This window comes from Geospiza fortis, unplaced genomic scaffold (assembly GCF_000277835.1).
Source record: "Geospiza fortis unplaced genomic scaffold, GeoFor_1.0 scaffold134, whole genome shotgun sequence".
Classification (NCBI taxonomy): Eukaryota; Metazoa; Chordata; class Aves; order Passeriformes; family Thraupidae; genus Geospiza; species Geospiza fortis.
This window is the reverse complement of record NW_005054396.1, coordinates 470,659-496,260: the sequence shown is the minus strand read 5'-3', so window position 1 is coordinate 496,260 and position 25,602 is coordinate 470,659. Positions and strand designations below refer to the sequence as shown.

Sequence of the window (25,602 nt, the reverse complement as noted above, 5' to 3'; positions counted from 1 at the left end):
TGGCACAGATGCTCAAGTGTTCAGGAGCTGAAGTGCTCTCCTACCACTGACAGCTCTTGTCTGCAGCCAGGCTCAGCAGATCCCGTTTCCTGCTCTTTCCAACGGCGAGGGCGGCATTTCCGGCACCTGAGGAAACAGCAGGAAAGTGCTGAGGAGGAAGAATTTTGGAGGGGAAGGACCAGCCCATCTGTTGGGCTGCAGGCCTGGGAACTGGAGGTCTGTGCTCAGCAGTTCCTGCTATGGAGCAGCATTAGTACTCCTGATGTGTTTTGGTTTTTGAACAGTGCTACAGTGCAGTCTTGGGCTGGATCTACTCTGGGTCACCTCAGGGTAGAACACACATCCTTGACCCACAGATACATAAAGTACATGACCTTTTAAAGCTTAGTGTTGTGCTTTGGATCTTAGGGTTTTGGGGGAAAAAATAAGCTGTTTCATGACAGGAATTAATTCATTTCTTAGTGACAAATTTGATTGATTGGCCTGGGCCTACATCTTCCTTCAAGGAACTCATGAGAAGCATGGGAACACAGGCTGGGGATGGGCTGCTGAGAGCTGTAGTGGAGCAGTTGCAACAGGCAGCATTTCTGTCTTCCTTGCTGTTTCTGTTATTTTATTGTTACTTTATGTTGTGCTTTTTCATTTCATCTGTTTTTTTGGTCTGTCAAGTAGTGCTGCCTAAACTTAGGGTGGAAAAAAAAAAAAGCAAAAGCATTTAAATTGGGGTTTCCCACTCCTATTGTGTTTACTTTTTTAAAAGATGTGTTTATGCTCTTCTCTAAAGACTAAAATGGTCTGCTGTTTTTTAGGGGTTTTGTTCCACATAAAAGTAGCTGTTATGTGAAGTAACATGGCTGTTTGGTCGCTGCATCTCTTGAGAATAAAAGACAAATGCAAGAATTTACATTATTGATACTAATCAAGTGTAGCCCACAACAAAGCAGGAATAATTTATGTTCTTGATGGCAGTTAGTGAGAGCTCATCTCTTACTGTCCCTCCATCCTCACAGCCCACTGTCCCTTTGGGAGCTGACACAGGATGGAAACTGGGACTTTAGAGTTCTTGAAGGCTCAGTGACAGTGCTTGCTCCACATGAATGCAGCCCACAGAGCCCAGGACCAAAGGATGGTTGATTTGCTTCCATTCCTAGCACATGCCATCATTTGGCTCATCTTGTTCCAAAAAAATGAAATGTTGGTACTGAAGGCTGTGAAGAGCATAAACCCAGGACGTTTGCAAATAGGCATGTCAGTACAACCATACCAGTGTGTTCTGGATTCAGGTGTTTTTCTGAGTTCAACTATTTCAGTGTGCTGTGGATGAAGTGGTCACCTGCTCTGAGGTGTGTAAATCTGCACAAGTGAGTGCATAGCAGTGCACACTGGCACACTTCAAACCCAGAAATTCCTGCTCTGTAGGAGATGAACAGTTGGTGCAGTGGACAGGATGTTGACCTGGCACTGGGTAATGCAAGCAAGTTACTCCTGCATTTCCAGGCTGTGCTTCCCCTGGGAGTTCCATGGCATGGCAGCTGTCCTCACCCAGTGCCACTGAGACAAGGCAGTTTGCAGCAGCATGGACACTTCCCAACAGCTGCCCTTGGCGGGGAAATACAACAGGAATGGGGATATTGAACAGTGGAAATAATAAATTCAGCAAATGGGAAAGGTTCATTCATTACCACGAATGAAAAAACCCAGTACGAGTTCTGAGCTTCTCTTGGAACTTGCTGGCTTGTGACTGTTTGGGCAGAAGAGCAGTGAGATTCTTTCTAATCCCTTGTGGTTTTCAAGCTGTTGACCTCAGCTGCACATAAAAATGGCCAAGAGATCTTGGGGTTCTTCCCGGGGCTGTTGCTTTTCCCTGTGACAGTGAAGAGCTGGGTGTGACTGTAATCATGCAAGAGCCACTGCTGCAGCCTCCCAGTTCCCTCTGGTTTAACAACATGCTGGGAAATTGGAAACAATTTCTTGTTTAACTTCCTTGTCTCGAGGTATGCTTGATCCCTCACGATGGGTGGTTGTTCCCCAGAAGAGAAAGGATTATTTTTCTGCTACTTCTCCTGTCAGAATTAGGTCATTGCTTTGGATTTTCTATGAAGACATTCTCAAAACTCTCCATTTCTTTTTTTCTCTTGCGCTCAGACAAGCTTTGTTCTCTTTTACAATTCAGGCCTGGATGAAAGCAGACATCTCCTCCAGTCTGTTTGTAAATGATGTAGTTACAATGATTTGGTTCTTTCCTGAGCTGTGCAATGCTCCCTGGGGAAGTGTCATCCTCCCAAAGGTGACCTGCCAGTGTGTCACCCAGGCCTGTGATGGCACAGCCTCTCCACCTGGAACTGCAGAGCTGGCTTCACTGTTCCTGGGATGGGTTTTCAGTGTTTCTGAAATCCTGTTCAGATCTTCCCTATCCAGAGTGGAGACATAAGAATTTTGTTCCCTTTGTAGCAAATCTCTTGCCATCTGGTGTTTTCCAGTGCCTTGTTTCTTGGATTTCAGGCACTGGGAAGAGGGATTTTTTTTTTACTCTGCTTTCCAAGGTATTTCTGCAATATTCTTGTGGGGTTGTGATGTGATGTGGTTTGGTTTGGTTTTTTTAATGGCAGATAGATGAGATTTCAGGAGTTTGCATTTCTTTATGGTTTCCTTGATTCTTCAGAGATTTGGATATGTATGATCCTAGACAAGCAGTTTTCTCTGGGGAGGTATCAAGGGGCACATTTCTCAGAGGCAGAAGTGCTTGTCTGTCCTTGGCTCATACCAGTCTGAAGGAGAGGGCCAGCTCACAGCCACAGGACCTGCATCTGCAGTTCCTGGCTGGATCAGATCATGCCCAGCTACCCTTTTAATTTGTGGTGTGCTAAATGGATCTTGATTCCTGGTGTTATTAGCAAAGCAGAGCCCCAGGTGGCTGTTGGGAGCTCTCCTACATAAACCATCTTAAAGTGGCAGAAAAGAGTTAACTGGTTGTGTGTTTATTTGCAGTATGAAGTGAAAGCCCCTGTTCCTTCAGCATGCTTCAGGAATATCTGCAAGCAAATGGCAAAGATGCATGAAGCTATATATGATCTCCTTCCTGAGGAGCAAACTCAGGTGAATGTTATTTTTGAGCTTCATCTCACAGCTTGCCTGCAAATGCACATGGCCTTGGGAACAAGAGAGACTTTATCTGGGGAGAGGGGAATTCTTTTTTGAGTCCTGGTGAAACCCACATGTTAAAGGGCTTGGCAGCAGTCACACAGACAGCTTGGGCTGATACAAGGAAGTACAAGGAATACAAGGAAGTATTCCAATGTGTAGGGAGAGCAGTGAGGTACACAAAAAGAATGGATTTCAGGATTTTGAGCTGCTTTTTAATGTCTAGAAATGGCAATCCAGGAATTAGTGCTGAAATACTATGCAAATGGCAACACTTCAGGCTTGAGTGCAACCCTCTGAGAGGATTATTCTATAACACTGCTCAGAATCAGTGGCTTCCAAAAGTCCCTAAATGTATTACACACCCAAATTTTACCAAATGTGCTTTTGCAGGAGTTTGCTGCAGTCATTGCTACTGCAGAGTTGCAAACCTTAAGGACAGGAAGGACAGATTTAGTCATTGAATACAAGTTGTCATTTCTCTTTCACATTGAATTAAATGGTTCCTTCTAGCACAGGAAAGAGATTTGTTATCTTCTAGGCTTAGTACAAGTTGCTAGATACTTCAGACGACAGAGGAGAGAAGTTCACATTCCAAAGAATATGTCCTGCAAGTGCCACACACAGTGAGTGGGTGAGGGTGTCCTGTGTGGTACAGACATGTGTGGCCAGAAGGGTGAGACTGAAGCACTGGCAGGAGGAGGAACCACGTGAGTTGCAGAAACAAAACCAGAAGTCTGGCTGAGGGTGTTGGCAGTGTGTTTCACCTTTGGAGGCAGTGATGTGAGCATGGGCACAGTTCCTTACTCTGCTGCTGTGGTTTCTTCCAGATGTTGTTTTTACGAATTAACGCAAGCTACAAACTCCACCTGAAGAGGCAGCTGGCCCACCTCAATGTGGTCAATGATGGAGGACCTCTGAACGGGTGAGCTGGGGCTCTTCTCTCCTTTCACTGATTAAATAAGCAGGCATTGGGAGGGTATCTTCTGCAAGGAAGTCATGATTCCAGAATCACAGCTCCATGTTTTAGTTTGTCCCATTTGGAGCTGGCTTACAGTAAAGGCCATGACTTGTGCCATTCCACAGTAACTAGGAGTGCAATCCACTTGGTAACAGACTGGGAGCTGGACATTATCCAACTGGAAACCTGCTGGTAGCTGTCCTCAGCTCATGGATTGCTTTCTCTCCCTTTGTGTGACAGCAGCAGCCACAGTTTAATTAGCAGGACTTGTGTTATTCCTGAAGCAGTTTTGAAACGTGGATGGTGACTCATGGTGCTGGCAAAGTAAAAATAGGAGAAAGCAGCATTTCATCTGTGCAGTGGGCAGCTCTGCAGGAATGGTTTTTAGAGCAGAACTAGATCTGAAACAGAGATTATGCTTACAGAGCTTTTCCCCTTCCCTACCACAGCCCACTCCATCCCCAAACAGGTCAGCGGTACCTGTCCTGAGAGAGGGTGCCTGGCTGTGCCTGCTGTCCCCACTTCACAGGAAAAGCCTCTTGCAGGCTGAATTCTGTTGTCAGGTGGATTGTCCCCTGAAACAGTGGAGTTTTTAATTGATCCTGATGACCTGAGGGCAGTGATGTGTTTGCAGTGCAGCATGGGTGAATGAAACTCACGGGCCTACCCACATGCAAGAAGAAATTGTCTTAGGTTGCAGAAGTCAGAGAAAAAAGTTGATAATGCTTCAAGTGTCACTGGAATGAGTTTTCTTCCTTTCCAGTTTATTGTTGCTTCTCCTGTTTATGTGCATTCCTCCTTGTACTTTGTGCAAGAGTTTATCTGAACTGGTTCTGTGTACTCGTGGTGTGACATTCCATTGCCTTTGGTATTTATAAAGGTGTTTGTAACCAAGCTCACAGAGTATGCACTGCAGCCCCAGCTGAAGTGAGAGGCCCTGGGTGTGCTCAGGGGGTCTCTCACTTGCATTTTCAGTCCCACACGGTGCTGTGCTCTCTTCATCCTGTGCTGTTGGTTTTGTTCTGTCCTTGTGGCTGCGTGGCCTGGATCCCTTTTGGATAGAAGGGTTGGGGCAGGTGTTCCTGGTGACCTGCTCAGGGTGTTTCCCAGCAGTCAGGAGGTCTCAGCTGGCCCAGGACTGTCTGATGGCAGCAGTTTTGTACTTCAGACACATCTCCTAGGGAGCTGGGGCTGTTTGACAAGGGGAACATCAAACGCTGGATGGCACTTGCTGTTGTTCCAGCAGTCTTCACTGACCAGGTTTTTAACATGGTTTTCTGATCCTCATTCTGTTTAAACTGCATGTTTCTGTAAGAATAGTAAAAATCCAGGCCTGTGAATCCTGGTTAACTTTTTTGCTATGTAAATGCAGCTTCTGTTCCTACATCTTGCTAGCAAGAAGCATCATGATCCTGACATGTTTCAGCAATATCTGAGGGATTTTAATTCTGTATAAACTGTTACAACAATACAGCTGTTGTGCTGTTCAGTTGCTTTTTACATTAATGCTAAAATCATAGAATCATTACCCTCTAGAATACAGAAGTAAATGTTGCAATAATTAATATTCTTAGTTGGAATGGAATGGGGGGTTTAAGTCTAGATAAGCCTGGGATTACAGCAAGAGAATAGAAGTTTTAAATGCCTAATTCCTGCTGAGTTTTCTGTTCTCATGGTTTGATCTCCCTTCCCTAGAACTAGTTTTACACCCAGCAGTAATCCTGTTATGGATGATCACTGCTGTAAAATAAACCACATCCATAGCATTGAGTTTTGAACTGATACTTAAAATATCTAATCCAGGCATAGGATTTGAACATGTATTGTAGCAATTGTGTGCCAAAGTCCTCGACAAACCCTGTCTGCTTGTCCAGGCATTCCAGGTGGATGTGATGGGGTCACATTCTTATCTTGTTGTGTGTTTCCCTGCAGGCTGGTTACTTCAGATGTGGCTTTTTACACTGGAAACCTTCAAGCTCTGAAAGGCCTTAACAACTTAGACCTAAACATGGCTGAAATCTGGGAGCAGAAGAGGTGATAATCCATTGGGAGCAGTCACTTGGCTCTGACAACAGACTGACTCTTCTAAGCAGTGTGACGACGGTGAGGTGAATACTTGAGCCCAGAGCCCAGAAAGGGCAGGATTGAGAGTCGGGGGAGCTTAGACTCAGAGGGAGCTGCAGGGAAAGATCCTTCCAGTGTCCTTCAGCAAGAAACAAGTGATCAGCTGTCTGTGCAATGTTTTTTCATTCTCTCTGGAAACAGACTCAGGTTTCTTTGGACCAAATCCAAAAGAACACATAGCTGTAACACAGCTGTAGTTGTCTAGAATGCTCTGTATATCTTTATATTAAAAAGATGCTTTGCATTTCTTCTAGTGCAATGAAATTCACATGGTGTCCCACCTTATTTAATGATGGTACAATATAAAAATCTCGCAGTTGGAACTCTGTAGAAAAATGTTTTTCTCTATGAAACTATGCTGTTCTAAAATTTATTTTTTTACAGAACTTTATATAAATAAATGTCTTTTGATTGCTCGCATATAGGATTCAGCTTTGTTAGGGAGCAGTCCTGTTCCAGGGGATTTCTCAGGACCTAAAATCTGAAGACAAGATTTTCTAAGCAAGGGCCAGTTCCTCAAAGCTGTTCCTGTGGGGGAGAGGAGTGACCTGACCCCTGTTAGCAGTGACAGGGTGGCAGTGGGGCTCCTGGAGAAACTGGGAGGTGGGAAAAAGGCTGGTGTAAGGATGGCCACCTCCAGCTGCCCAATGCCAGAGGGGAGGGACAGGGACACAAAGAACGGGCAGGAAGAATTTTAAAGTTTTTAGGCTGCTTATAAAAGGCTGCACCATTAAGGAAAGTGCAGCTGAAATCCATCTCTTTTGGAGTTTTTAATCCTACCTTTAACAGACTGGAGGCTGCCAGTACTCAGTACAAGTGCCTGCGTTTCTCACCTCACCCCTCTGTACCTGACCCCAGTCGAGTGCCTAACCCCGAGATGATCATGTCTGATGGAATGGTCTCTGCTGCAGTGTGCGTGTGCCTGTGGTGCCCTCAGCCAGGCATGCTGACCTGGTAGCATTACACGTGTCATTTGTTGTCAGTAAAATAAAGCTCTAAAATCACAGTTGTTTTTAAAGACCAACTTCTTTAATGATACATACCAGTGTTATACTAAGCTTATAAAATAAAGTTGTCTGCATGTAAATACAAGAGGAACATTAAGAAATCAATAGTGATCAGGACAGGGATTTCAGTTCCTGTACAAATTTAGAAACTCAAGAAGATAAATTAACATACATGGCTGTGACAATATGAACATAGGTGTAGTCAACGTGATCCATTTATTGAAAAAAGAGGGCAGATCAAAGATTAAGATATTAACAGGAGATTCAGTCTTAAATGGGATGTGAAAAAGCAAACACCACACGTGGCTACTGAGGCATTTTTCTCAAGTATTGGATTCTTTGGGCAAGTTTGGAACACGGATGATTCCCACTCTCACGATACGGAAATGGAGGTATTGACAGCCTTACCCCAGTACCTCGACGTACAACTGGGATAGGACATCCCACTTGTAGTTTGGGGGGGGTTGAAGAGGGCTACAGGTTGTGAGCACATGAAATACAGGGTTTTAAGAGCCTGTTCAGCAGTAGTGAAACTTTTGGTTTTCAACTGTGCCTTCCTAAAACGTCACAGGAGTTGCCAACCATGTTGTCCCACATGTATTGCTTCACAGCTTTATTTCTGCAGTTACAAGCAATTCAAAACTACTGAATGGTTGAGGGCGAGCCTCTGAAATTCTTATCAAAGAGGATCTGTCCATCTTCCCGCAAGACAAACAGTATTGCACTTCAAGGTTATATTAACTGAGTTACAGAATCTCTTTAAGGACTGAAGCATTACTTACGCACATCCATGGCGCTTATGTGGCTGCTTAAAGATAAGCAAGAGAAATTAATTTTAAATTAATACTGCAGGGTACTGTGAAGATGACAAAGCATAGGCCCTCTGTGTACTTAGACTTCTAATGCTTAAAAGGTTCTTCCACGACGAGGCTGGCTGGGCACAGCAGCCCCAGCCCTGACCATGCCCTCTCCTGGACTCAGTGGTCCAGGATCCGCAGGTTGCCAGATACGATTTTGTTCTCTAGTAGAGCTCCAGCTGGGATGTCAATCCTGTCACCATGGTTTGCAATGATGATGACTGTTCCCTGGGGAGACAGAAAAGAAAACAAGGTTCAGAAACCTGTTACCTGTTGATGTGGAAGGAGGGCATAGGTTGTCTGAAGGAGCAGTCAAGTGTCAGCTGTACCACAGCCAGAGCCTGAATGCTTTTAGTTGTATTGTTTCTGCATACACATTTGGGGGGTCTTTTCCCCCCAGAACAAAGGTTTTAAACAAGCATTACTGGAACCTCTCAAATTACCATGCTAGATCATATTGGCCTACAAGCAGAACTGGTAACTTAGTTGAAGACATGATTGCTCTAAGGGCTCTTGTCTGCTTGCTTTGAAGTGGAAAAATGTTTCCCCCAAGCCGGGGTGTGTCCCAGGAAGGCTCCTATTCCAGCTGAACAGCAAATGTGGGGACAGAGGGACAGCTCAGAGCCCACAGCCTGAGCCTGTGCCAGGTGATGCAGCACCACCTTCCACCCCTGGCAGCTGTCAAACTGCCCTACAGAATTGCAGGTGCTGCCAGGACTGGCAAGATCCTATGGAAGAATTTGAGAGAAACAAACTTGCTCAGCTCCAACATTTACTAATAAATTGAGAACCCCAAAGCGATGCAAAAGGGCCTGAAAAGGGGTGCTAAGGCCAGCCTGGGAAGGGAGTTGGGACTGAGCCAAAGGACAGAGGTGGCAGCAGTGTTTGAACAGAGATGTGACATCTGTGGTGCTTTCAAGGTTCATAAATAAACCTCCTCTCAGCCTGGGCCTGCATGGAGCAGCAGCTCTGGCAGCAATATCCTGCACTCCATCACAAGGATCACTGTCCAGCCATGGCCTCTGCCATCTTTGGGCCAGTTACCCAACTCCCAGGAGAGCTCCTATGGACTCTGTGTACAGGCACTGCCTCAGGATCAATTGCCAAGGAGTAGAGATCAGTCATGTTTATTGCAGCAGCATCCCCACCCCACACTCACCTTTAATGAAACGTTCTTCCCAAATGTAACATCACCTGAAACCGTGAGATGATCCAGCTCCAGCATATCTGGAATACTTTCAAACCTCCGCAGGTAATCTTGAACCTTTTGGAAAGAGAAAATAAAAGAAACAGTATTAAAGCCATCTCTGGATTAAGGCAAGCATGGGAGGAGCCTCTTGAATACCTTTCAGGAACCTTCCCATAGCCTACATCTGCATCAATATAAAAGTTGCTATTTTTTAACTGTGATTTCTTTTAGAAACAAGTGTGAGAACAGTAGGGGGGCTGCCCACCAGGGCTGGGCGAGCTCTGGGGAGCTCACACAGCCAGCTCAGCTGAGGGCTGCAGGAGCACCCAACATGCATGGCAAGTATCTGTATTCTCACAGCCTTCACAAAGAGCAAAAGGGAAGGCCCAGGTGGGCACAGGTAGATAAAGCAAATCTCACTTTTCACTCAGTTATTGCTATGAGCTGTGTCTTTATTCAGAGCTGAACACCAGTGTTCACCTTTGTGAAGGAGCTTCCCAGTTTGACAAGAGGCACTGTTGGGAATTCGCGCTTCTCGCTCATGGTTAGAGACCCCGCGTTAAGGCTGTACAAATTGGACATCACGAGCAAGAGATCCGAGGTGGTCTTCACAGGCAGGAAACGACTACGAGGGACGTTTATCCCCAGAGAGTTCTCAAAACTCTTGATAGCAGCACCAACTGCGGTCTCCAGCTGGATAACGTTCAAGCCTCCATCCAGAGTCTGGAAGAGAAAACTCATGTGAACATGTGGAGCAGGTCCTGGCACTGAGAACTGGAGCCCAACGTCCCCACCCTGGCTCTGTGAGGCAGCAGTGCCTGTTAACCACCCAAAAACCAAAAGTTTGTTTGGCTCACTGTCCTCTAAACCCTTGCCAGCTGATTACCTTTGGGTTAACAATGATCTCCATGTCAATGGCGTTCTTCTCTTGCAGCCTTTTAATTGCAGACAGAGCTATCCACAAATTGTTGGTATTGAATATTTTGAACTTCGACACAGACTTGAATTCATCCACGTGTGCTTTAGGGACCTGAGCTATCTCCACCAGCCTCAGCTTGTTCTCGTACTGCGTCAGCGTGCCACCCTGCAAGGGGCAAGTGAGAGGGTTTAAGTCCTGTTCATGAGAAGCCAGAGAAATCCTCCCCTCAATACAGGCAGATGCACTGGTCTGTTGGCATTTGAAGTTGAACCCCAGAGAAAACACATTTCTTGTTTTCAGTAACCAGCTACCAGGTTACTAATTATAGAGCATGTTTAAAGTACAGTCAAGACTGTCCAACAATCATATTTCAGCACTCCAAAACAGTTAATTCCTTTAGTGAAGGTTGTTAAGAATATTTTTCAAATGCTGCTGTTGTCAAAAATCACCCTCAGCAGTACTTTGTTAGATGATGGAGCAAAAGCTAAATTAAATCTAAGTATTCTTACAGTGCATTGCTGTACTTTTACAGGGCTAAGTCAGAGCTTCCCAAATGAATACAGAGAAAATACAAATCCTCATTCTCACATATGAAAGAAGAGAAGCAGAGCACAGTAGCAGGACAAATTACTGCAGGCTACAAGTATTTGATACATGTCATAAACCTCTGAGAAATGGCACTCCTGGACTTTGTACAAAGCCAGGGGCTAGGACAGGAGCAGGTGGGCAGCTGTGCCACAGAGCTGCACAATGCAGGGTTGGGAAGTGGCCCAGGCAGTTTTCTGTGAGACACAACGGCTGCATCCCAGCCCTCAATGCCCTTTTCAAGCTTCCAGCTTCAAGCTTCTGCCCCCAGTGTATGTGACAGTTTGGAGAAGGTGCAGAGGTTGTGACCTGCACCCTGCACAAATCCCTCATGCTTCTAGGCCAGCCCAGGCTGTCCTCATCTGCTGCTGCCTAGAGCACAGATCAAATCTGTTCCATGAATTACAACTTCGTAAACTTGCTGATTTTGTGCATCTCAAATTAGATCTGAGCTGATGTGTTAAATGGTGCCTAAAATAGCTATGAGGAGACTGGGTGTATGCCTGAATCCATGGATTCAGAGGAGGCTGGAGATGGCCACCAACACACTCAGACTCTCACTCATCTCCCTTTACCTTCACATCCGCCCGGGTTTTGTTTGTGACTTCCATGACAAATTCACAGCGTTTTCCATTGGGTGGGTTCATGAGGTGGTTAAGAATGTAAAGGTCCACAGTGGCACCCAAATTATCTATATTGGACACAAAAATATATTCCTTCCCCTCTGCAATGAGGTTGTCCAGCAGCCCAGAGTTGTAGAAGCTGGCATAGATGTCTCCATGGCCTGGAGGGTACCAGCACTCTGTGTTCTCTCCTGAGTAAGAGACATCCTTGGCTATTGGCAGCAGAGTTTCCTTGTTAATTCTGGGGTACCTGTGAGGACAGTGGGTCTTGTTACATCCTCACCAGCGTCAGACTAGCATAAAATAAAAATATTACAGTTAAGGTGCAGCTCCCTGGGCTTTTGGAGGAGTGCTTTTCCTGGGTATTCTGAACTGAAAGACCCTCCCACATTCTGAGCTGTCACTGAGAAGCTACAGAATGCAATCTACTCAAGGATGTAAAGGCACAGTTCTCAGGCCATGCTGCAAACTAGCTTTCCTCTGACAGGCAGGTCCAAAACACATCAAACACCCCTCCGACCCCAACAGCCACCTGGACTAGAGTTTGTTCTCCATAAGGAACAAACTTGGCTCTCCCTCCAGAGCCCAAGGAGGAATTCAGGAATCAAGGGGCCAGCAGCCAGTACACCACTATTTGTACATTTCTTAGAAACTGGGGCCCACACACCCCCTCTGCCCAATTTTAATACATTGCCCTTGACTCTGCCCAACCCCCTGGTGTTTCAGTCTCAGCACGAGGCCCAAAAGAGACTGAACACAGGTACAGAGGACATCACTGCTACCCCAGCACCTCAAACTCAAATCCACACCATTTGGACAATGGAGAAACAAGCTGTTTTCTTCTACCCCAAGAAGAGAAGTCTTTTGATACCTGCTCTGATTAAAAGTATATATCTTCACACGGCTGTGACTGTATTTCTGCAGGATTTTCTTTGTGTCATCATCTGTGTTGAAGGAATTCATGAGAACCAGAGGAACATCGGTGTTGTAGGATTTGTTTAAATGCTGAGATGGGAAAGAAATGGTAAATTCAGCATGTATTGTTAGCTTTAACTCCTGACACCTGAGATTTTGGGAGAAAGAAATTAGGTGAAACAGACTGGAAATAATGAATGCATGAGAAAAAAAAGAGATGCACTTATGCTACAAAAAGAATAATCAATCAGGTAAAGGAAAATAAATCCTTGTTAGTTGTAAAGATAAAACCCACACCAATTAATGTATCTTTAATTAGTGAATCTTTGTTTTTAAACCTGCATTGAGGTCTAGAATTTGAAACCACAATGCCACAAAATGATCACATTAAGTTTTAGCTACTGTTGATTACAAAAGGCATGTTTTCCATCAAATCATTGCAGTCTGTCAAGGTGACATTTCCACACTGTCTCTGCATAGGAAGCACTTCCACATTTTCTTACCAGACAGAGATGGACAATTGTATCAAGAGCACATAATAAATGAAATGTCACCATGTTAATTATTTGGAAATCTATAGCCTGGAGCTGAAATACATAAGAGCATTTCCATGTGCACAATAAAGGCAAAAAAACCCGTAGATCACAGCAGTTCCACTGAAAACAGAAGGGGCAGGGGGAAAAGAGAAAGACCCTTGAGTGAATTTTAAGCTTTGTGTATCAGCTCACCCTCCTCTATTGGAGCATTTGGGGTCATTACACTTTGGTGGAGTCAGAGACTTCCACAGCGATGCTTTGGAAAAAGGGCTGCATCAGCTGGATGCAAATTTGAGTTTGCCATAGAACCATCTAACACACATGGGAGAGCCACTCCAAACAACATCACACTGAGGCAAAAACTGTTGGCACTCCAGAAACGAGGGAGCAGGCACACCCCACCTCCTACTCTAATAACTGTCTGTCTTCCTTATCCGCTCCAAGAGGAATATTCAGCATTAAAAACATAAGCCAAAATGACCTCTCCCAACACCAGCAGCTGTTATTTTCTTCTGCTCTTCTTTCTTCAGAGGAAAATGCCAACAATCTCTTCCAGTGCAAGAGCTTAAATGCATGAAGGAACTTGGAGCTGCTGTGAAAAGCTTTGTTCTAACACACATTAAAAAATCCCTTTTTTGAAAAGATAAACTTGCAGCTGGAGGAGTCAGAAACAAGCCCAGGAGTTATCCAGGCCAGACAAGCTCTACAGTGTGACTGCTTGTGTTCCTGGGCATGATCCCCCTGTCCAGGCTGCTGTGCACAGCCTGGGTCACACTTGTGCTAACACATGTGAGGGGCACAGAGCTCAGTCGCTGATGGCACCGTCCCTCTTGTGTCTCTTCTCCCAACAGAATTCTCTGCTTCACCCCAGCACCAGACCTCGTCTCCCTCTGCTCTTTCTTTTGGCAAGCCTCCACTTGATCCCTCTTAACAAGCCATGCAGGAGCAGCTCAGTGTGAGCTGCCTCCTCCAAGGCAGGGAGCGCAGCTCATGCAGCATTACCTCGATCTGCTGCACGGTCAGGTCCAGGAAGGTGTTCTCGTTCCGCACCCCGATGAGGCTCTTGGGGCCTTTGCAGCCCATGCTTGTGCCCAAGCCACCATTGAGCTTCACCACCACCAGCTTGTTCAACACAGAAGCAATGTTATCAGGCAGGCCTCTGGCCTTGATCTTCTCATAGGGCTGGATCTGGCAAAACAAACAAACAAACAAACAAACAAACAAACCCAAACCCAGCAGTCAGATATTTGGAAAGAAATAGCTTTCTCTAAAAACTTTCAAAACGTACAATGGTGATAAAACCTACATTTATTCACATGCCTCATGACACTAAAGAACATCTGCAAAGTGAGTCTACAATAACTGTTTTGTTATGATACAAATAACCTGGTTTGTTACTATAATAACCTCTTTTCTCAAGAGTTTCTAAAGACTTTGTGACACCAGGCACCATTAGCTTCATTCAGATGAGAAGTCAGGCCAGTTACACCACTTGTCACAACCCTGCTCCTGCCCTGCAGAAGGGCAGGGGGTTTCCTTGGGGACCATCTAACTCACTGCTCCATAGGATGGCCCCTCTCCCCCTCCAGTCAGACCACAATTTAAGAACCAGGCTTTACACGCAAGGCATATAACTTTCCTTCCTGAGCAGTTAAACTCACAGATTTTTTTTTTTTTTTGCCCTCTGAGGTTGTCAAAGGCAACATTCTTGGGAAAATGTTGGTTCTTTAACTCCGTCTACACTGATTCTTATTCCAGCCACTACTCTGATACAATTCATTTCTCCTGACAGCACAATACAGAGTGGAAGAGAGTTCCTAGTTCTTATTCTGCTTATTTCAGAATGTGTTCATCCAGCTCATAACAGACCTTACAGGAAGTCTTCTACCTCATTGACAGCTGTTTCCTACAGGTTTAAGAACAGACTCTGGGCTACATTTGGGGCTTGTGATGGAGAGCAGAATCAGGCTCATAATGACAGTGTGCCTCACATTAGGTACTGCTGCCCCCTTACTAAAAGCACCTAAGTCAAAGAAATAATGGTAACAATGCCACAGTAAGAGTCATGCCAAAACTGTTAGACCAGAGTCAATACAATTATCTTCTAGCCTGCCCTTCTAGAGATTTTCTTTTGAAGAAAAGCCCTGGTGTTCCAGTGCTGTAGCATTCTAGCTGCTAGAACATTATTTTAATTCTGATAAGGGGTGTGTAAGATCCACAGCTGGTTTCCAAAACCAAATACATTCAGAGTAGTTTTCAAAGCTGTGTTTGCTTTGGGCAAGGGCTGGGGTTCAAATGGAAATTCACACTGCCCTGGAACAAGAGTCATGTTTCTCACTGGGATACGCGGGGGTAGAGAGGACGCCTTGCGCAATTCCAGCATTCCGGGACACCACGGGCAGCAGATCAGGGCAGATCCCTCACAGGAGGGAAATTCTGCCCATGGCATCTGGAAAGCCTATAGGATGCATTGCAAGAGGAGATAACTCCACGTGGAGGTCTCATGGCTGGGACAGAAACAGCACCACAGTCATTGTCAAGAACTTTTCAGGAACAGAAGTGCACAAAAAGTGGACTCTTGCTGTGCTTTGTCAACAACAGAGATTATGTTCAGGCTGAAACACCCTGAAAAACAACTGCTCTTCTCATTAACAAGGAGATGATAAATCCTGGGTTTAATGGCTTGGAGGTGCATCAGGAAGCTCAATGAACACGCTGCTGCCAGCAGGACACACAGAGATGTACGCTCAGATTTACTGCTTCCCATCCCCTCCAAGGTCAGGAACACCCTGCATTAGACTTGTACATGGATTAAAAACATCTCATCTCGAGCTTTAGCTGGGTGGATGTGAGTCACATCCATGATGTTCTGACACTGTCTGAACATCCAAAAAAATTCTCAACTTTCAAGTCTCACTATGTTCTTCTTGCATCACTCACAAAAAGCAGGAAGTCTGACACTCAGTTCAGGGCCAGACTGCCTCAAAAATCATTTGCTTTTGCTAAGTGCCAACTACCTTTTGATGCTTTCACTGTCATGCCTGAAACCAGCTTTTGCAGAACGTTCAGAGTAGAATTCCTGAAGAAGGTAACAGTTCCATCAGGGACTCAGTTCACTGGATATTGCAGCAGTTACAACACAAAATTTATGACTCAGCCTCACTAAATGTTTCAGTTTCTTCTGGCACAGGCATTGGAAACATCAACTTGGCAATAAAGCCCTGGATCTTGAAGGGTCTTTAATTCAGAGAATAACAAATGTCAAAAAGTCAAGTTCCAGCAGGAACGTTGCAGCACCAGGACTGCTGGATGCCAGAGCTATCAATCCAGCAGTTCCAGCCATGTGCAGGCACTAATGTGCACAAATACCTCATCACCTACAAGCCTATACACAACTGGAGAAGTGCTCTACAGAAATAAAAATCAATTCTTGCTCTAAGGGTGCTTGGAACTGTGTGCTTGACAAGTAAGTGCTGATGGGGAAATCCTTCAGGAAAAGCCAGAGGCAGCAATGCCATGCCTTCCAGATGCATGACTGCAGTGTCACTCGCTTGAGACACATCTGGCAGCCCTGGTTTGGGACTGTCTAAGATGACACACGCAGCTTCTTTTGTTTTTCAGCCAATGTCACAGAAGTGATTTCTTAGAACATCCTGGATGAGGCAATGTTGGGAGTTTGACTAACAGATTCCAGCAGCCTACTCCTACTGCAAGGAGACTTGCAAGAGTTTGTCAGAGACAGACAAAATGAGCATCAGGGCTGTCATCGTGGGCAGGCCAGAAAGGAGGACGCCCCTATTAGTTAGTGTGTACTTACAGTTTGAGGAAACATTTACTCAGCACCAAGGGACAGTCCTAGAAATAGCACCACATTAAGAGGTCTCTGCCCTCATGAGACCCCACCTGCAGTGCTGCACCCAGAGATGGAGTCCTCAGCACAGGAAATCTGTGGACCTGTTACAGCAGTGCAGAGGAGAGCCACAAAGGTGATCAGAGAGAGAGGACAGCCCTCCTGTGAGGTCAGGGTGGGGAGAGCTGGGGGTGGTCAGCCTGGAGAAGAGGAGGCTTTGGGAGGCCTCACAGCAGCCTTCCAGCACCTAGATGGGGCTTACAAAAGAAGAGAGACTCCTTACACAGGCTGATATGGACAGGAGAAGGGGAATAGTTTCCAACTACAAGAGGTGAGCTTTATATCAGATCTTAGGAAGAAGTTCTTTACTCTGAGGGTGGTAAAGCAGAGGAACAGGTCAGCCAGAGAAGCTGTGGCAGCCCCATCCCTGGAGGTGTTCAAGGCCAAGTTCAATCAGGCTTGGAGCAGTCTGGTCTAGTGGAAGATGTCCCTGTGTAGGGTAGGGGGGTGGAACAAGACAATTTTTAAGATCCCTTCCAAACCATTCCATGATTCTATGAACCCTTAAAACTTGTTTCCAAAGTTCAAGATTAAGAAGATATTTAGCTTTTGAGTAAGGGCACAACATTCATTCTTTTCCTTCATGATATAGCTCACTGAGGTGACAACCTGAGCTGCAGACAAGAATCCAACCTCTAGGGAAGAAAAAAAACAAAGGCTCTAATAGACAAGCTCCTTTCACACTCACATTGCTTCAGATGCTCTCTTTACATCCCAGATGAGGTTCTGCATTGCTGTTCTGAGGTTAACTTGATCACTGCAGTTCTCTCAGAGGCCTCCCAGCAGGACTTTGCTATTGCTTCCAACTCAAACAAACAGATGGCTGTAATCTACATCGAGGGGATTAAGTTACACTTGCCATGTCCACATTCTTTACCTCCTCTCCCTGTTAACTGGCACTCTCAGTGAACTTTCTTCTCTGGAGACTGTAACAGTAATGGGTGCTAACTATGCGAGCTATCACTGTAAGCCTTTGGACATATGAAAGCAAAGCATCTGGAAGGAAAAAACAAGTCAGAGGTTTACCAATATAGTGTGAAATGGGTTCAATCTTCTGTTACTGTCATCAGTATAAGCTGTTACACTGAGAACACGGAGGTCAGGGATGAAATCTCCCATTGCAGAGAAAAATAGGAATACTACAAAGCAATAATTTCTGTTTCAATTTACTGACAGGAGACTTTACTTGTCTTCAGAAAGAAGCAGAAGCTACATCCAGAGAACAAATACAACAGATAACACACTAGATGGCCTATAGAAATCTCATCAGAAATTCTGCTTCTGCACAGCACTCACAGTACTGTCCCTTGGCATTGGGCAAAAGCCTGAAACACTCTTCCCCACCTAAAGGACAAAGCCCATATATCCAATAAACTATTCATGTGTGGCAGCAGCTCTCTGGCCACAGAGAGCAGGCACAGACTTCTCCAGGCATTATCCTGGGGAGGGCTGTGAGAAGATCAGAGAAAAGCATGAGAAACAATTCTTATCTCCACTGGTTGCACCTGTTGTTGTGCACATGTAGAATATGTTATGGAGATTGTTTACCAAAGAGGGGTTTCTTAATTGTACACTGGATGGTGTTTGGGGAGATTGACCAATTAGGTCAAAGCTGTATGGGACTGTCTGTAAGGGTTAGGAGCTTCTTACTAAGTACAGTATAGTATAAGATAGCACAATGAAGCAATTGATCAGCCTTCTGCAATCCTGGAGTCAATGCTAATTATTACCTCTTCGTGGAATCACACAACATTCATGAACTTTTTTAAGCTGCTAAATAAATAAAAAAGCAACAAATCCACACATTGGCAGATTATTTGTGTGCCTGTTTACAGATACACATGTATGTCTGTGTGTTTATACACACAGAGGCACATAGATACCTCAACATATGCCTTTTGCTCTACTAGGGATCAGCTGAAGATTAGACTTGCCAGAATTCCCAGCAGCAAAGCAATTCTCCAAAACAATCACAGGCAAATAAATTCACACTGCAAAGAATTTGGTGCTTTCTAGGCCATGATCCTAGCAGTGTGAAATTGTCCAAGCAGCCAAGCATCCCACCACCTCATAAAACAAGGTCATCCCTACAGGCAATTATAAATCACTTGCAATTATAGAGGACTTGCAAGATTACCAGCAAACATTTCTATACACCAACCCCTGTGCTGTTGTAACAAGAGCAGGAGGAGAATATGCTCTGAGGTTTTATAGCTGGGAAAAGAAAACTCAATTGGAACTGAGGCACTCAAACTAAATATGTGTTCACAGATGGATACCTGTCCCAAAGAACTCATTGCTGCAGCCCTTCAAAAGTTATCCCTCTTTAGCCCTTCTAAAAGCTCATATTGTTCATACCCATACTAGCTAGACCAGTAATTCTGAAATTCTGGTCTTTAGGAAATCAACTTTTATTTAATAATTCCATATTTCATACTCCTCAGTAAAGAACAATTTGGGAGAAGGTCCCTTGGAAAGTGTCTTATGAGGAACCTTTTTCATTTTCCATAGTACATCCATGATATGACTTTAAAAAGGAGGGAGTGGATACAGCAGGGAGAGATAGAAATCTTATGGTCAGCAAAAAGGAGAAAAGAAAAAAATAAAGAAATTTATCTTTGCTCTCAGTTTCATAAGCACTCAAACCCACGTCCTGTCAGATCAGGAAGTCCAAGTATCCCTAAAGAAGGGGGTATTTACTATGAAGTGAAGACGGCAGGGAAGGAAGTTTGTTAGCAGATATTCTGTCCCAGCTCTCTTCTTTGGCACTTATCAACAAGCATGATTACTTGATTTAGAGTTCATGCTAGGAAGCAAAGTTTCACTTCCCATCATGCATGCATCTCATCAGACCAGAAGTCACCTGATTTTGCAGGTCACCGATTCTGCAGAATTCTTACCTTTCTCTCTCTCATCAAAGGTACTACATAGCACAGGGACACATTTGAAAATGAGCAGTACAGGCCATAAGGAAATAAGAGAGATACTCTTTCTAATTCTGCCCTTCTCCACTCAGCCCTCTGTGACCTTAAGTTAGTTCTTTCTCAGCAGCTTGCCATGCTTGGGAATACCCCATGCCTGGGTATATGCCCCCAGTCTATTTCACAGAGCCTCACCACAACCTCCAGTTTGACATCTGCTCCAGATGTCCTACCTGGGTACTTTCAGACCTTTATAAAACTTGTATGTTTTTCCACTGAAGGTGTGCAAAACTTGAAAAATAGACAGCAGCTCTTCCTCTCCACAAAGCAACCATTCACTTGCATCAAACTTCTGTAATTTAATCCCTTCTCTTGGCACAGGGAACAGCTTATTCCTTTGATTGTCCTAACTACCTTCTTACATATTTAAAAGACCTATCACTCCCCCAGAGTCTCAGCCCTCCTACACTGAAAGAAATCCCCTTTTCTTCAGCCTTCCTTGTAAGTCATCTTATCTAGAACTCCAATTTCCCACCCTGGCCTCTTCATTAAGGGCAGACTTCTCTCTCCAAAGCAACACTTCATTCACTATTATAGTACAGAAAAGAGAGACATCACATGTTTTTGAAGTTAAAAGAAAACACTCAACCTTGGAAAAACCCTAGACTTGCTCTAAAACAGCATCATTCTTCAACGCTTTACAGAGCAGCCCTGCATCTGTTCTGGAAGTGACTGGACAGCCTGCCTTTCACGGGGAACAGAGCCTCGATTGAGGCACACAGAGAGCCTCAGAGAAACCACAGGCCTGGGAGCACACAGAGCTCCTGCAATATGCCAAGATCACTAGGCTGGGAAAAGCAAGAATTCATAGCACAACTACACCATTCGTTACACAAGAGTCAAAGGACAGCCTAAGGCCACTGATGAATCAGTAAAATGAGGTTAGGTTTAATAGGAAGTATTTATTTCAGTACTAAACAGTGCTGAAAAAATACATAGTGCTTCTTCAGCAGCAGCTCAAATTACAGGTTATAAGTTACAACAACATAGACAACATTAGAAAATCAGGCTCCAAAACCCCCTACAGTCGACTCCTTGTTCCAGATCCCTCACTTCTGCTGAGCTGCTGCAGGTTACAGAAGTTGCTAAATGAGCTCTATTACCCAGCCCACTTGCCATATGTCCCTTTCAAATTATTAAACATAAAGGATTGCTGGAAACAGTCTCATCTGAGATGTGCAACCCTCTTCTACGGGCAGGAGGGAAATGGGAACAACAAAGGTCCTCCCTACTTCCCCTCCAACACAGGTTTCCTCCAGAGAAGGCACCAAATGGTGAGGTGGCATCTGTCCCATTTTGTTCCCCTGCTCCCAGAGCAGCTAACAAAATAATACCAAAGAACTTGACACATATGGTAAGCAGAACCTGATGTTCAGGAAGACATACAACATATGTCAACAAATAATTATTTCTCAGTTAGAACCCAAAGTGTTGTCCTACATGGTTTTATAGAACCACAGCAGACAGACCCATTCAATGGTGAGTACATCATTTGCCTTAAGTAGCAATTATCAGTTTTATTTTCCTTACACACTGTCACTTAATCACAACTTACAGAATCTTCTGGAGGTCTCTGAATCTTCCCCCAGTCCACAGATGGTCCCTTTTCTTGTAGAAATCTATGAAATAGCTTCTTAAATCCTTCCAGGTCCTTTTTAGTGTGCTACAGAGAAGAAAGGCATTAGTTAATGCTGGCATTCAATGCACACCTACTCAATCACAGAAGCATTTCTACAAATTGATGTACAGTCTATTCACGAGAGTAATTTCACTAGCACTCAAGTAGACATGCTAAACTTTAGGTAAAATTCCAGAAGTTACCAAAAGCTCATTTTCACTAAAACTCAGAGTACAAAACCATCTTGGATGCACAAGTCTTTTGTCATTACAATTTGGCCCAACATTTAAGATAACAGCTTTACCCTCCCTTTCTGTAATCCACTGAAGATTACACAGAACCTTTAATAACTAAAGATGATTAAACACTTAATAACTCCGTCACCCAGTCTAGAGGGAACCGAAAGTCTCCTACTGACATTGTATCCTGGCTACTCTTCCACACAGGATCAGAGCACATCCTAAAAATAAGGACCTGGAAATCTGTGATTTATCTCCTTTCTGATATTTGCCTCAATGCCCTACATACCATTTCTCATGCTCTGAGTAGCATCCACTCCGTGCTCCTTACCTCTATCTCATTTGAGTGTGCGGTCGCAAGGATCTTATCAAGTTCTACTTTCATTGAATACTCCAGCTCCTGCCGAATGACTTCCTGAAACTGTGAGGAGCCAGCTTGAGACATTGCTTGGCTGAAATCTTGAATAAAAATAAAAGAAAATTATTAAAAAAAACCAACCCCTAACTTATTTAGACTACAAACAGCCTTCAATTTTCTTTAAAAAGACTGATAAAATCATAAAATCCAGTCTTGTTTTATCACTGTGCTAGCATTCCAGGAATCTAAAGTTTTTGTTCCTAGTTACTTAGGGAACAGTTCTTAAACTGGGCCAAAGAATAATGACCATTCTTTCAAAACTCAAAAGTACCCCAAAGGACCAATGGCCCATCTCAAGAAGTATCCAAAAATCTGCAGCCTGCACTTTTTTACTAGAGAAGTCACATTCTACCACATCAACACACTTTAGCAAGTAAAAGTGTGAAAAATAAGAATTGTCTTACTGAAAAGTTATGTAGACTATTGTGATTGAAGGTATCCCTCTGCTCCACGTGCAAATATAAACATAAGCTTTAATTATTTACACAGTGCACTTTCACAGGATCTTCTGTTTGTTCCAGTAAACATTCCCTTACTTTGTCATGAGTATTTTCACACTACAGCATGCATTTCAGTTACTAAGCAACCTAGAAAATTGGGCTGTCTATCACTTCAGCATTTGTTTTGTTTTTGAGAGTGATAAACTCCACAAACGTGAAAAAGAGTAAATACACAAATATTCTATAAAGTCCACCCTGCAGAAAGAACCGGGAGAGAACACAACTTTATTTTCCAGCAGAAAGCATTGGAAGTGAGTGTATTCTCAAAAGACATTCTGAGTATGTTCTCTAAAGATTTCAGTTAATTTAATTTCTGCCAAATCCCTTGAGTGATCACTTCCCTGTAACACAGAGAGTGATGCATTGCCAAATATAGCTGGATTTTAGAAACACTCTGAATACTAGTGCAAAAAAGGGACAGGAGGGAACTTCACAAATGAACAGAGCAACACTGACAGAAAACATTGTTAGAAGAGGAACCTGCATTTAAAGTCTACTTATTGAGAACATGCATTAAAAGACTCTTCTATTGAGAATGCCTAAGAAAGCCAAAAATGGTTCATTTTAATGCAATTTTGATTTTATTTTATTTTTCTAAGCAAAGTATTCCACAGCCTCAGCCTCAGTGACAGTATCTAATCCTTGCTTTGAAGCCCACAGAAGCCATTTTCCTGACTGCACTGTTTTGCAGGTAGGGGAGGGAGAGAAAAAAAAAAAAAGACAGACAAGTGCTGCAGTGCACATAGTATGTGTGATGCAACACGGGAAAACACCAGCTCAAGATGAACAGTACATTGAACAGGTCCTTTTTTAAATCAAATGCTTCATTTAGTAGTAAAAGCAGGTAAGAGTTGAAGGCCTGTTAGGCATATCTTTCCGGGTCAAATGCATGAAAACACAGGCAGCTCTCCAGCAGGAAGCACTTTTTCCTACAGAAAAACAAGGAGGTCTGTACCAGCTTCATGCTTAACACTAAACTGCTACAAGTACTGCCTTCATTCCCTCCCTTTGGGGTGATGCACACGGAAACAACTGCCAGGAGAAGCTTTCACATGTTTCCAATCCTCCCCGCAACATGTTCCAATACACCACTTCTGCTACAACAACGACAACAACAGTGGCCATGTCTCGTTCCTGGCCGGCCTGTAAAACATCTGAACCTCCCAGTGTGATGCAACACATCTCGTAAGGAACTCTGCCAATCCCAGGTCTCAGCAGAGACCTTCAGTCGTGCTGTGGAGCACACCGGGGCTGAGGCACAGCAGCCTCCCTGGGCTGCCATGGAAGTAGGAAAAGCTTGTTCTGCTCACATTAGCCAAAAGACTCGTGTCTACCAGAAAAAAGCACTTAGAGACTAAGCAACATCACAAACAAATAGAGATAAAAAGACATAAAAGTAAATATATGTCAATGTCCTGGTTTAAGGGTCTTTTTTTTTTCCCCCGGAATATTGTAAGTTCTTCACAAACTGAACGAGTAAACGCTAAACATGTTTGATCACCAACACCCTCGCAGGAAAGCAAAGCAGACCTGTTGCTTTTTCCAATAGCAGGCATCAGGCACGCTGAGCAGCAGCTGGATGGGACAGCTCTTACTGAACCCCAGCCTGCCAAAGCTGCCACTGCCATACCCTTCATCAGCAGTGAGGGATATTTAGGCTTTGCATTTAACATTTATCAACTAGTGCGACCCCTCAGCCTCATCCAGACCCAGTGTGTCGGGACACAGCTGCTCAGGCAGAGCATTGCTAGCGCTCTTAGTCCAATTATTATTATTACAGGGAAAAAGAGAGGAAGGATATGGCTGGAGTCCATAAAAACATGTGCCTGCCTGGTGCAAGAAAAGTATCTATTCTGCACAGGTAAGAATGTGAATACTGTAACTAACAGCCGAGAAAAACAGCAAGCAACAGCTCTTCGACTCTTAACATGCCACTGTGAGGCAGAGGCTTTGAGCATTTGTCTTGGAAATGACTTGGAAAGGACTTGGGCTGCACTCTGTAAAGGCTCCCCAGAGAAGTATTGGGGCATGATATGAGTGAGCATGGCTCTCATTGCTCCTGCTGCCCCTCAGAGCTTCTGGGAAGGAGCTGGTATTCACACATCCCAGCCTACAGCTGGCAGAAAGACAACTGCAACCCTTTAACACAAACTACAGCTGAATTTCACAGCCTGGGTGAAGACTGATTTCCCTTCCCAGCAGCAACAAGGAAGTTGAAAGGCCAGTGCAACTGCATATCTGAAAGCAGTCCTTCCCTGCAGGTAACTAAAATTTCCTAAGGCCATAATGAAAAGTAGTTACTGTGCCTCTAATAATCAGATGGAGGCTGGGGTGCTGGATAATCACAGAGATTTCCAAGGATACATGTGGCTGTAAAATCCCAAATAATGTTAAAAAGAAATGCCTCTTCCAAACTATTTCGCAATCAATGCCTCATATTTCAGCTTAAGCTCACTTTTATGAAACCAGTGTTCTTGAACACTCATCAGATGTAAGAAAAGGGTGGGATAAGGTGGTGGAAGACTCTTGGGGGACCTGCCTACACAGGAAATGAGCACAGACCAGAAGAGCATGACTAAATAGCTGAGACTTCAGAGAACACTGGGCTTTGCAAAAACAACCACACAGGATATCTCATGTTAATGCCTTTGGTAGAAAGTGTTTCCCCAAGCAGCAGAGACAGGACAGCACTTCAGTCAAGTTCATGGTAGTGTTTGATGCGTGGAGAATTTCACTCCAACCCTCCTGCCCCCACGCACTGTTATTTCTAGCAGGCTTTTGTGCTCTGCTCTCTGGCCCCTGTCCTCACAACACGAGCTACAGCACACAGAAGAGTATTGGCAGGTTTATGATGCCTAATTTTATAACTGACGTGTGAAAAAACAAATCATGGTCTATCAGAGCAAGCTAATAGAAATGAGGACTTTGTACACTACCAGAAACAATACAAGGGGCAGATCTCCTCAGGAAAACTGCACAAGAACAGAACAGTGGTCACCTCTTACTGAGGAGCTTGCACATATTTCCTTTCTGCTGTCCTTCCTCTTATTCCACATTAAAGGCAGAGAAAAATGTTAAG

At 44.2% G+C, this 25,602-nt stretch overlaps 2 protein-coding genes across 3 annotated transcripts in view; one reads left to right on the top strand and one right to left on the bottom strand.

The window, feature by feature from the left end:
* Positions 1 to 6,646, top strand: part of VPS54 (VPS54 subunit of GARP complex) — a 47,342-nt gene extending 40,696 nt beyond the window's left edge. For both annotated transcript variants that reach the window (XM_031060965.1, XM_005425786.2), the window contains 3 exons: positions 2,989 to 3,096; positions 3,972 to 4,066; positions 6,035 to 6,646. In XM_031060965.1, coding sequence (XP_030916825.1) covers positions 2,989 to 3,096; positions 3,972 to 4,066; positions 6,035 to 6,140 — 309 coding nt within the window. In that variant the 3' untranslated portion in view covers positions 6,141 to 6,646. The remainder of the gene's footprint in view (positions 1 to 2,988; positions 3,097 to 3,971; positions 4,067 to 6,034) is intronic.
* Positions 6,647 to 7,233: 587 nt separating this feature from the next.
* On the bottom strand, positions 7,234 to 22,081 carry UGP2 (UDP-glucose pyrophosphorylase 2). Its single transcript, XM_005425785.2, has 9 exons — positions 21,937 to 22,081; positions 21,304 to 21,411; positions 13,860 to 14,045; positions 12,278 to 12,411; positions 11,359 to 11,656; positions 10,166 to 10,363; positions 9,760 to 10,002; positions 9,250 to 9,354; positions 7,234 to 8,318 (listed from the first exon to the last, which is right to left on the bottom strand). The coding sequence occupies exons 1-9, from the start codon at positions 22,048 to 22,050 to the stop codon at positions 8,211 to 8,213; spliced, it is 1,494 nt and encodes a 497-aa protein (XP_005425842.1). The 5' UTR covers positions 22,051 to 22,081; the 3' UTR covers positions 7,234 to 8,210.
* Between the last annotated feature and the right edge of the window lie 3,521 nt (positions 22,082 to 25,602).